The sequence below is a fragment of the Thermobia domestica genome, chromosome 7 (genome assembly GCF_964235325.1).
Source record: "Thermobia domestica chromosome 7, izTheDome1.hap1.1, whole genome shotgun sequence".
In the NCBI taxonomy this organism is placed as follows: domain Eukaryota; kingdom Metazoa; phylum Arthropoda; class Insecta; order Zygentoma; family Lepismatidae; genus Thermobia; species Thermobia domestica.
This window is the reverse complement of record NC_137460.1, coordinates 149584311-149597955: the sequence shown is the minus strand read 5'-3', so window position 1 is coordinate 149597955 and position 13645 is coordinate 149584311. Positions and strand designations below refer to the sequence as shown.

Below are 13645 nucleotides of genomic sequence, written 5' to 3'. Positions count from 1 at the left end.
GCGTTAGATCGAGAGATCTGGGTGGATACTCAACAGTTCCTCGTCGGTCTATCTACCTTTCAACAAATGTTTCATCCAGGAATTGACGCATATCTCGATGGTAATGTGGCGGAGCGCCGTATTGTTGAAAATAACCTTTATCTGGGTACAACTGACGAACAACTGGCATATTTTTTTTTCCTGTAACATAACGTACTCTATACCCGTTACTGTTCCTTTAAAAAAGAATGGTTCCGAAAGTCCTCTGACAGACATACCACACCATACTTATAACCCAGGAAGATTAACAGTTCGTTCTTCCATAACATGACGATTATTTCTTGATCAGTACACACAGTTCTGGCGACTGACGGTTCCATTCCATTTAAAAGTCGTCTCATCAGACCCAACAATGAAATCAGTAAACTGTTCATTATTACAATTCCATTTACAAAATTAGAGACGTCTATCCGGATCGTCCTTATTGATGGAGTGAAGCAACCTGAGAATGTAGAGTTTCTACTTTGCTTACTTTAAAATGTGATGAATATTTCATTTGCTTACACATGATTCATATGAAACTTGCCGTACGGATTGCTGAGGAGATCTTGTGAAAGTTTGTAAAATTGCTTTCACCCTTTTTTCATCCAATAGTGATTTCTTACTGTCACGCCGTCCCTTTTCTAGATCACACAGTTTTCCCCCCTCTCAAAGTTGTCGCGTAATATCGTAATTGTTACACATGACGGTGGCGCAGTATCAAATTGTGCCCGTCATTGCCTCTATATTTCTTTCATGTTCTTACATTTCCAGAAACACTTTAAAAATCCACTTTCGATGCTCAAAGCAAAGGTTCTACGCAATTTTGTCAATTATTTATTGCTACTGATAACTGAACTCAAAATAAAAGGAAATAAATGAATGGGAAATAACAAAAATAAACGAATGGCTATACACACTAGTCATGAGAGCGTCAAATAATAATAATATGATTAGGTTATTTTCAATACTTCCTATATTATTAACAAACAGAACAGTGTAAACCCCTTTGTGAGACACGCTGAATATTTAGAAGATAGAAACACGTGCTGCCACCAATTGATAATTAGCGCTCCTTTAAAGTCACTTTAAACACAGACTTTACTATAGTTCGATTTGTTTTCGTATATTAGGAGTCACGAAGAGGATCTAACACAGAATCACGAGTGACACAAACACGTACATACACTTGTCGAATACGGAGGACATCAAAAGCTAGTTATCAGTTCTTATCCCATAATTTATATTTATATAGAAAACCATTGAAACAGCCATTATCTTCAAAAATTGAATTACATACTTTTCGTCCGATAGATCTGCTGCGTCGTTATCGGTAAGGTGACTACTTTTCAACCGAATGTCCAAGTTCGATCCCCAGTGGGTTAGAATTTATTTTCAATAGATTTTGGGTATTAATTATACAAGCCTGGCCAGACAATAATTCCTTTAGAAGTAATATTTTAATCTACTTAGTCTCGTTGTCTTGGGGTCTGTTTTGAGTCTATGGATATGGGAAGCTACCAGCAATTACTACAGCTTTAAAAAAGTTTCTTCTACTTTCCCTTCTTTATTTTAGCAAGCGCGAGAAATTTACAATTCAACGGATGAGAGAAACAGATCTTTGGATCCTATAGAAGAACCACTCTCCGGAAGGACATACTTTAAAGTTGTACCTACATCTGTCCTACATTTCCATTCTCTTTCTAGTGGGATTTGGTCTCAGAGTAGCCGAAACAGCAAAGAATAAGTGGTTTATCTGGTTATGTCATAATGGTGCAATATGTTTGTATTGCAGAGAACTTCTGTGTGTAAAGACAAAAAGCTGATTTTTTTTCTTTCTTTTTAACGCACTGAAAGAAATATTCGTTCTCCTAGTTTAACAGCCAAAAGAGACGGCTGTAGAGTTAATGAGATGCTGATCTACCAAAATGAATAGTTTATCCCATAAGAAAAATACGTAAGTTTTGAACAATATTCTATTTCAGGAATGTTCTCTTGGGTTTGGTCAGGTTTCTTACAGATAAGAAGAGCACTTTTTAATTTTAAAAGCCGAATAGCTTCACTGATATAGAGAATCTTGTTACGTCGGTAAGAAGCAAGACGTGAAATGATTGTATTTGATCCCAGTGAGTGATCCTGGGTTCGAGTACTTTTAAGACTATGATCATCGAGTACACGTGTGTAAGGGTTCTGATTACTTTCGTCGCTCATGTGGGAAGCTAATCTTTTACCATTCTCTCACCATGACTCTTGGATAGAATCTTTAGCATCTGGGACAAATGAGGACCACGCAATATTCAGGCAAAGCTATTATAAGTAATGTAAGATCTGAATAATTCAAACTAACTTTTCCCGGGCTTCAAAATGCGGTTCTGGAATGGAAGCGATTAGTAGCGTAAAGAAGTTGTGAAGTTAGATGTCTCTGATAGTGGAATATTCTCACTCCCAGTCTAGGAAACTGAATGAAGCTACAAAATGGCTGTGGAAGTATCAAAGAATTTGCATCAAAGGTCGAACTGATTCAGGGAATTCCATAATTGAAACGAACCATAAAATTTATAGAGATATAAGTAAGATGTGAACAAGCTCTCCTTAAGGATCTATTCGTTTTTGTTTTGCAAAAACAAAGTTTTTCCTAATGTTATTCACCGTCTATTGTCATTTAAGAGAAAACCAATCTTAATATCCAGAAACTTAGGTATATAAGTTGATGATGTGTGATCAGCACAATCTCGATTAATGGTTTTATCTCAGCGAGATAGAATGAGAAGAAAGAACAGGATTTGTATGAATCTCCAATATTTCTAAGGTAACGTGAGAAGCATACTAATCTTGTGTACACTGTAAGTTTATGATGTAGAAGACTTCCCCTCCGACTATAGAAGTCGGAGGGGAAACATTTAGAAGGATTTAACATGCTAAGTACTCAACATAATGTAACAGGAAACAACTGCTTCTGAATTTTCTCCTAATTGTGACAAACAATGGAATGGATACAACTTACCTGAATGATATAGCGAAAGAATTGGTATCTTTCTCACTAGGCCTAACTAAGAAGGCCCCATCTGAAGGCACCCGTTTTAACAATTCCTCTGCTTGAGCTCGAGTAATGTGCTTATGAAACCACTCTTTTGCCTCGTGTTTATTGGGTTGAGGTACAGGCTCTTGCAAAGTGATAAAGAATTCCTACAAACGAGACAAAGTGACAAGCTACTTATTATTTATATCAAACGTAACACATTAAACCATTACTCAAGAAAATTAGTCTGAAATTTGAATCGGTACACAATTATTACACATATAATTAAATAACTAAGATCAATGTAAATATAAAATCATCTGTTTATATTTACCTAAAATATGTAGAAAAACAGTGAATACTTATTTTCAACTATACACTAGATCTTATTATAGATCCCCAAAAAGGAAGCACTTGTATTTACGGCTCCACGACCTATTTAAAACTTTCCTCTGATATTTCGAGCTCTTCTTCTGACTGATACAAATCAGATTTAAAAGATTACTGATATTTGTTTTAAAAAAGAAAAAGAAGAACCACTATCTTAAGAACCACTATTAACTTTACCTAAAAATGTATTTCCAGTTTTCTTCTTCTTTTTTTTTTTTAGATTGGTGAAATGGATCTTCTATAATTCATTCTTTCTTCTTTTCTTTCATTCTTTTTCTTTTTTTTTTTTTTCAATTATACCCTCCTGTGACGCTATCTTTATTCTCTACTTCTTCAATAAACTTATACAAAAAATCACCGAACTTTGTTATCGAATGCTCAACTGACCTGAATAAAAAATTTAGTAGCTTTACACTATTATTCTGAAGTACCATGCTTTATTTTAACATCATAGAAATGACATTAACGAAGAACATTGAGATTTAAAATAAATCCAATGCTTGAAGAAAAAAATGATGAATGGTTCAAAACTTCACACCAATGTGTTTCCTAAGTCAGAAGCCACAAGATTGATTGTTTCAAGTATTTTCCATTAATCTCACTTGTCTCTCACCGAACTAAGAATGGACAAACCCGCTTGACCAATAATAGGGGAGCTCACGGAAAGTATCCCGTATTTTTTATTAAAAACTGCCACATGAATATATTGTTTCCATGATCCCACTAAACACCCAGTCCGATAGGTGGGTCGAATCCAATATGGCGGTTGTCAAAAGATTATCACTTATGAGAATTCATAGTGCTGGCTTTAGAGGCTTATATCTCCTAAACCAATTGTCAAATTTTCAGTTTCAAAACCAAACGACGTAGAAGATAACAGGGTTTAACTAATTTTCATAAGTTTTTACCCAATTGTAAAATTAACAGCTAGAGAAATTATTTTATTGGAAACTTTGCATTTCTTATGATGGAGTTTACTCGTATTTTTTTTTTAAATAATAAGTAGACTGCTGGCATCATCCAAAAAGATGCTTTGTAGCGTTTTAAAGATGTTAAATTATCTTTCATTTGATGTATAGATCATTCAGATTGGTTGAGAAACAACAACCTTATAATAAATTAAAGATTTATTACATTAAGTCGACTGATATTTTTCCAAATTTCGAACGAGAGTTCATTTGCCGTAATGAAGCATCATTGATGGATGATGCATTGCATGAAACAGATCTTTTCCTTGTAATTCATTTTCACCAGAACACACGGTACCCTTATGATCTATAAAGATCAGTCTTTCAAAATATTGATCCCAATATCTAACGGACAAAGTAATATCACCTACTGTATTACCATTTCCCAACTATTTACAGGTGTTCACTAAATACTCACTAGATTCTGATACTACGAACACTTACCTGGCTTCTGAGCGGGTGATTACGATAATGAGTGATTAAACTGTACAAGCTGTCGAAACAATTTGTATCTATCAAGTAGTACTTCGTTTGGCCTCGATCTTGTTTCGACCTAATACGGCAATGGTTGACTTTTCCTTGTCGCCTAGAACACAAAATCAAGAACAAAGTCTCATCTACATAAAATATTGAAGCTCAAAGCAAGTATTATTACTATGATAGAATAGACTAGTTTAAAATATGTATTTGAATACTTAGTAATTTTACAGAGAAACTGATTCAGTTGAACGATATATACTTCACAAAATAAGTTTGTGCCATAGCCGATTATGCACTACTGTCACGCTATTGGGATGCTCTTATACTGTTTTACATAGCGTCCCATATTTGTTGCGACACATTTTCAATCGACATTTTTTCTTTATTATCTGATGCTTTTTATATTCAGTGTTTATGTCAAGTTTTGATGGATAAGGCTTGTGAAACAGGTTTATTCATCTTATTTTCTCATGTACCTAGGGTAATAAGTACTCTGCAACTTAATAAAAACTATGAAAATACATATATTAATTACTAAATATGCAGCTGCTAGAATGATCAAGAAGAAGAAACAGAGGGGTTTAGAATTTGGATTTCTGGGCTTTCAGCATCTATGGCTATTTAGCCTGTCACGTTTGAGGAATGATGTCCCTCGGCGAGCACACTATCCGGGGAAAGGGAAAGAAGAAAGGATTGGGGTAGGAAGGAAACGACCTGGGACCTGTAAGTTGGGTACCACTCCGGCATTTGCCTAGTGTGAATGAGGAAAACCCAGGAAAACGTCATTCAGGGTGGCTGGCCTAAAAAAGTTTAAACGCTTTTTCAAGCCAGCCACCCTAAATGAGGTTCGATTCACGAACAAATCTGTTTACGAAGAAACTATTCTGTTTAATTTAGTGTTGTTTATTTGTCTTTAAAAAGGATAATTATTTTCATTCCAGTCTTCGTCACAGAAAACACTTCACAATTTAAAATAATACATACATGCTGTGTTTCTATGGCTAGAATGGATTAACTGCATTTACTTTAATTTCAATGGGCAAAATAATTTCGGTGTACGAACATTTCGATTCATGAACAATGTTACGGAACGGATGGAGTTCGTAACCTGTAGTTCACTGTATTTGATTTCATTTTATTAACTAGAGTTGACTGCTCCTTCTGTGCACAAGGTTATATGAGACGGAATCAAATGTCCAAATTAATTTGCTAGTAGTGGCTAGACTGGGAAATGGAAAACATGCGCGTTAACTACTGGCCACGGAGTGCTTCTGATATTTATGCTCTTCAAAATTAATATGTTCACTATTATTACAATGAAACTTTAGAGTCGACAATAAAAAATTGTGTATGGTTTCATAACGAAGCAACAATTGAAGAATTTTGGCGAAGAAGGGCTTAGATTAAAGCTCATTGAGATTTTTTTTTTAATCCATTCTGTTTCACATTTGCAACAATATTATGCCACGAAAATTCCTCGTGGATATTTAAATCTTAAATTCTAGTACTATTTACAGCTATTTTCTGACACAATTCTGGAAACAAATATTTTGTATTATCAATTACTGAGCCCTAGATTTTAAATTCAAATAAATCATCTATACGCTAAAAGTAAAATTATATTAATTTGGTAGTATATACTACATTTTTTTTTTCCGTCAGGTACTTTGGATGACTTTTTCCCAGTTGTTGATAAAATTTGCTTATTATAGATTACGCTGTACCATCTCGGGTAAATAACCCGAAAATGTTTCACCTGTCTCACATCTTTTCGTTCTATTCTTACTGAATAATACCGGTATGTTTTGTCGCATTGGCAGAAATATGGTCTTTAACTAAGAAGAGGTGACCTAAGGTAAATAATCTTCAGAAGAAACACAAGTAACCAATTAAGGTACAACTCTGTATAAAAACACAAAAAGGTCAATCCAAATGAAATCGACCAATTTCCAGGTCAAAGGTTGCTGACAAAATTTATTTATTCTTGGATTTTTTTTAACCTAAGATTGTACCACATTTAGGGAGTTGAAAACGGGTATTCATTTATTTTTTAGCCGCGCAGGTTTATTTGTGGCGGGCATTTTGTATAGGCGCCTGAGCGTATTTTGCACTTTTCAGAGGATTCCGTTAAACGCTGTAACTTTTTAGGTTTTAAAGATAATGAGTTCAAACCAAAATCATAAGAAAGATAATGGAATGGACAACATTCTGGATTCTGTACACATTGGTACGTACTTTAGAATGTCGAAAAAAGAAGCTCTGAACATTGTGGTTGGAAACCTAGATATGACCATTTTGGAATGTACATTTTGAAATGAAATAAATAAGACTTATCTTCAATTCTTTGTCTACATAAAGACTAGATAGTAAACAATGTCCCAAACAAGTTTCAGATATGAGAACCATATACTTAATTTCTTGGAAATTTTTAAACTTTGCAAATATTCGAAAATCACACCATCAAATATCCCAGGGAGGACAGAAGTGAAAAATCCCAAATTTGCACAAAATAGACGATAGTTGTGCAGTATCAAGTGAGTAAAACTGCATCACTGAAACTTGAGTAGTTTCTGGGTTATAAGTTATTGCAGTGATGTGAAATTTACGATTTTAAAAATTGAACAGATGTGCAAGTTTTGTGTTGATATAGTATTTCAGGCATACAAGTTATCTATGTTTCATCAGAAGTGCAGTCAAACAGCAAGAAATTCAAGATTTGCTACTTGTAAACGAATTATTAATACCAGATCATATCATAGATCTGTCTCTCTGACGAAAACACCAATCAGATGTTATGAATACTTACAATCAGATGAATTTACTGATTGCAGTACTTCAGTACTTCCAGAACATAGCATGTTGTGATTTGCACCTAATGATACCGTAGCCTGTATTTTGTGACAGAAATGGTGGATTGGGGAATTGAAGATATCAGTCAGGAAAAAAAATATTTTTTTTGATCACTTTTTCCATCCGTATGGCCCAAGAACCTCTTTTAAATTATGTACGAATGACAAAGTGTGGGAACCAACCACTAAGGTTCGCCGGAAACTCACACTCACAGAGTTCATAACTCCTACAGGTCGTACTTCCAACATTAGTGCCAAACTCTGTACACAAATTAGTCAACTATTTACCTCACTCATGTCTTAACAGAAGCGCTATAGGCAGAAAAGAAATAACAGACGACTTTCGTTTTTTGTACAAGATATGATTCATAAATTATGCACACTTTACCCATTTAACATTACTTTCATGTTATTTTGACTTTTGCTACAAAGTTTATATTCACTCCAATGGGGCGCTTATGATATTAAGTCCCAGTGAAGAAAAACCTAGTAACTCAGAAACTACTCGAGTTTCAGTGATGCAATTTTACCCACTTGTTACTGCACAACTATCGTCTATTTTGTGCAAATTTGGGATTTTTCACTTCTTTCCTTCCTGAGATATTTGATGGTGAAAATACACGATTTTTGAAAATTCGCAAAGTTTTAAAATTTCCAAAAAATCAAGTATATAGTTCTCATATCTGAAACTTGTTCAGGACGTTGTCTATTATCTAGTCTTTATCTAGACAAAGAATTGAAGGTGAGTCATTTATTTCGTTTCAAAATGTACATTCCAAAATTGCAATTTCTAGATTTCCAACCTCAATGTTCAGAGCTTCTATTCTCGACGTTCCGAAGCACGTCTCAATGTGCACAGAATACAGAATATTGTCCATTCCATTATCTTTCAAATGGTTTTGGTTTGAACTCATTATCTTTAAAACCTAAAAGTTACAGCGTTTAACGGAGTACAATAAAAAGTTCAAATGTGCTCAGGCGCCTATACAAAGTGGCCGCTACGACAAAACCTGTGCGGCTAAAAAATAAATGAATGCCCGTTTTCAACTCCCTAAATGTGGTACAAACTTAGGTAAAAATTAATAAAAAACTAAATTTTGTCAGCAACCATCATTGGTCGATTTCATTTGGATTGCCTCAAGATAAATTTTCATTTGATTTTAAATTTAGCGCCCCTTTCAGCAGTAAGGCTATATGGGACATGGACCTATAGGTTAACGTGGGATTCGAACCACATGAGCTCCCGCCAGGAATCAAACCCGGGACTCTCACGCCAAAGGTGCGTATGCTAAACACTTAGCAACGAGGGAGCTCTACAAGAAAGATATGTAACTTGAATTGTTCTAGCTATAAATTGCATAGTGCATAGTAAGTCACTTCCTCTTCCCCCAAAATTCCAACTGCTCACTTAACAAATATTCGTCAAACACCATCAAATGAAAGACAAATGGGGCAAATGTTTCACAGAGAATTTCATTACGCACTTACCAAAACGAAAGAGAATAATCACCAACGAAAGTTTCGCTTTCTCGCACCAAGAAAGTTCCATCTCCAAGAACAGAATATTTCTGCAGCAGACCTTCCGCTTCTGCTCGACCACCAGCAAGTTTACCGTGGAACCACTTCTCGCTAAAGTGAAGTTCATCGTTTGACACTCCCTGCCAAAGCAAAAGAAAAAAAAATTATTCACTTAACACAGTCCAAGAAATCGTGACTAAAATTCAGACTTCGTTGTTAACTCTATCGAATCTTGATTGAATTTCAATTACTTTTCTAGTATATAACTTAATTTCGAATAAATTAAACATACAGATCAAGCACGTAAGTATACCCCCAGCCGACCAATCAAACATTTAAATACTATTTCAGGGTGTCTACTAAAATTCCAAAACGAAATTTCGTGAATTTTTCGTGACCTTTTCTTTACCAAAGCATACAATTTCGCAACATTCTCAAGAACGAATTTGGGTGCGAATTAGGCCGAATTTTCATACATACGATAGAGTCATGCTTTGCTTGCGATTTGGTAGTGTCTAAAGCTGATACATAGACAATTTTGGTGATGGATTTTGACGTTTTATAGAACAAAATTTTTCAGTCTGTACTTATATTTGAACAGATTTTAAAAAATCGTGACCCAAAAGATAATTTCGTGACTTTTTCTTGGATTTCATTACCGTTTTCTAATTTCATGACTTTTTCATGACTTTCGTGGTCGATAGACACCCTGTATTTTATAATGAATATATAAATAGATCTTCTAAAAATGTAATAAATAAGTGGCACTGTGTATGCGAATGCCTAGCGTTCGTGCTCCTGCTTCTCTCAAATGCAATAGTTCTGAATTTGATTTGCAGTGAGGGTACAGAATTTCAGTGCTGACCACACACCATCGTGAGGCAGAGGTACCCAACCTCTCAAGGGTTTGGGCGCAACCCTCCAAATTTACCATTCTTCGCCATAAAACTTACCATTCTCGCCCGAAATTTACAATTCTTCCCCCAGATTTACCACTCTCCCCTCCAGACTTACCATTCTTTCCCAAAATTACAATTTTCCCCCTCAAATTTACCATTCCCCCAAATTTATCATTGGTCCCAAAAATTTACCTTACTCTCCTAAAATTTACCATTCTCCAGTTTTTGTGCTATTTTCAATGAAAAATTAAGTACCCCAAAATAATTTCATAGTAACAGCTTGCGCCCTAAAACCCGCCTGTGGGCATTTCTGTCGTGAGGCAATTAAGATATAGCAACTTAAATTTAGAAAGCGAGAAATAATGTTACTGAGAACTACTGCTGGATGGGTATCACCCATTTGGCAGTGTGTTGTTATATTGTAAAAGCCACCGATGATTTTATCACGCATAGATCAATAATAATTTGTAGCATACGATGTCTTTAAGTCTTACCTTCAGATGGGTGTGTTCTTTCAATCTTTAAAATGTTTCAATTTTGGCTGAATTATATAGTCCTAGACGATCACATGTACACTTGCTTTTGGAGTGCTTACGCATCATTCAATCTCACGGGAAGGCCGTTGATCATCAGAGCATCAATTCTTTCCAATAAGCAATCTTACAAAAAAACTTCCATGTCCTGAATATCACGTATACAGGATATATTGAAAGTTATAAGATACGAAAAAAATGGAAAGAAAAAATCATTGGAAATAGTTGGTAGTTTTCAATCTAAAATAGTGGATTTTTTTCTAATCGCACCAGCCGTTTAGGCTCCATACGGGTAAGGCGTCCTATATTAAATAAAGAAATTTTTTTTAAAAAAAAAAGTACGCTGCCAGTTCAGTAGACTCTCAGAATAGAACTTAAGAGCATACACACACAAAAAATGACACTGGAAATATACACAGTTGTCTTAGAAAACCTATAACACTTCGAATCTGTTTCTTACCAATGATGTATTGTTGGTATACTGAGAGCCCAAGGGAACAGTCTGCTGAACTGGCAACGTTGCTACTTTTTCAGTTATCACAGGGCACCTTACCACTACCATTTTAGGTTGGAAACCTCGTATTTCCATCGATTTTCTCTCTTCCTACTTCTTCGATCTTTACTCATAACGGAGTTGGCCTATGGTTCCGGGCTTTTGATACACCCGATATAAGCTTAGGTGAGAATCAATTATGATCCTTTGATCTATATCAATATCTGTCAATCTCCATCTGACAAAGAGATCGCTATTCGACGAAGAGGAAGGAAGAACACGTACTAATGTGTGTTATTACGTAAGTGCTCAATTACGTACGACTACAACAGCACAATGACCAGTATGCCATGGCTCCTGGGATCGGAATGTTTGAGGGGACACGGGCGTAAGTACGAGATCCTTACGTACCAAATATACGCGCGGCCTGACATAACTTCCGCAGTTTTCCATTTTTGTGTTAAATATTTTTTTATAATTTTCACCGTAATTCCCGTCCACTTCTACATGCCATTGTAATCTTTGTATCTCCCTACCAAAGGCGTTTGAGCAGTCTTTTTACCGGGTATGTTTTAGATACTGGAAAATGTCACTTCCATGGCACTTTTCAACTGAAAATCTCCGTCTCGTAATGAACCTTCAGTTTTGGAAATGGACAGAGATCACTGAGGGATAGCTTTTGGGAACAGACTGGAAGACGGAACACTTTGATGTTCTTATCCTATAAAAACTCTTTTTATTATCTGGGAGACCGTGTTCTCTCATCCCGCTGCCGTAGAACTTGACTGTAGTCCGGTAAATTTCTTTCCCCAATGCTATGAGAAAATATTGTAAGGTTATAGCTGACAACGGTTAGCTATCTATATTCTGTGATCAGGGCCTGAACAGGAGCAATATTTTCTTGAGGAGGCTTACAAATTGGACTTCCGGACCTTGGCAGATGACCCCCTTCCCCTCTCTTCCGTAAATTCCCGCATTCACTTCCACGCAGTACAATTAGCACGGACAGTGTACCCACAAACTTGAACTGGCAATGAATATCGATACGTTTTCTTCCAACATATAGCCAAAATCTTTATTAGATACCTTCAGTTAATTCAGATGTGATTATATTAATCTACCTTTATAAGTTTTTGAACTATGGCAAAATGACATGCAATTTTGGTCGCACTTCGTATTAGCGTTATGTATTTTATCTAAAATGGTCCAAAGGTGGTCTGTGTTCACAGAGATGGGTCTAGTCAAACATCGTTTCTCTTAACCTAGAAAAACTCATTGTATTCACACAAACACTTTTCCAGGCCAACCTTTTTCAAATGTATTATTTTGCCTTTTCATTTTTCTTAGCTCCAGCGTTTCATTCAGTTGTAAGTTGCAAACATTAGGTTTCTAACAATTTGTTGGGATATGCCTAGTGTGGCACATTTTATGTTTAACTTGAAGAGCGTGTCACATTACACGATGTGAGCACCTAAGTAGCTCATGTCACTTGATTACTTGATTGACTGTTCGGAGATAATGACGAAAGTAATTAGGCCATTTTCCCCGTACGGTAAGACTACGGATGATTTAAAAAAAAAAAAAAGAAAAAAAATGAAAGATTGAGATTATAAAGATAAAAAATTAAAACAGAAACAAGGGGTAAAATCTAAAGAGTAGAGATAAAACATAACAACAATAATAAGTAGAGAACACTGTAAAACGTAATAAGAAAAATAAAACAAGTAGAAGCGGAAAACGAATGACACAAAACAGAAAAAAATCAGAGAACGTGAATGAAGTCAGCTGCTTGAATCCCCTCGGTTACATTATCTTTACTGTGCAATATCATAATATGATTAGCCATAGTCCTTCATGGGCTCTAAAGCAACATAATCAAGTTTAATAATAACAGTAACATTCCTTCGTAAGAAAATGAGTATTCTGTCCAAATTTCAGGTTTCTATCCAATTGGACGTTGATGAATGAGTCACTTTTCAATGAATCTTTTATTCATAGTCAAAGAGTATAGATAATTGTGATACCTCTTTCGGCCTGTGGATTCCTGTATCCTCTTCCTCCTCATCAGCCTCTCCTTCTTGATTCTCATTAAAGGTATCTGTGTAATAGAGTTTATTTTGAGTGAGAACGAAGAAGTGAGGATTCCACTCCTTATCAATAGGATCTTCTAAGTATAAAATCCCATTTTTAACAGTATTTCTCAGATCCATATCCCTTCCTGCAAAAGAACAGAACATTACGATTACATATAATCATTTAAACAGAAAATTGATAATGTTCTTTTTAAAATACTACAATGTACATTGACATGCAAAACAGGGATTCTAATGGAACAGATATTATACTATTAATAATTCACTTGCCGGACAACTATTTTATATTATTATTATTATTATTATTATTATTATTATTATTATTATTATTATTATTATTATTATTATTATTATTATTATTATTATTTGAACTGCTTGAAGTGCA

General features: G+C 35.1%; 1 protein-coding gene across 1 annotated transcript in view; it reads right to left on the bottom strand.

Annotated features, from left to right (window-relative positions):
• Positions 1–13645, bottom strand: part of sl (small wing phospholipase C gamma 1) — a 269208-nt gene that overhangs the window by 142963 nt on the left and 112600 nt on the right. Inside the window, exons 10-13 of the mRNA XM_081765407.1 lie at positions 13192–13385; positions 9213–9382; positions 4840–4981; positions 3023–3204 (exon numbers count right to left, since the gene is read on the bottom strand). Of these exons, the coding sequence (XP_081621533.1) occupies positions 3023–3204; positions 4840–4981; positions 9213–9382; positions 13192–13385 (688 nt within the window). The remainder of the gene's footprint in view (positions 1–3022; positions 3205–4839; positions 4982–9212; positions 9383–13191; positions 13386–13645) is intronic.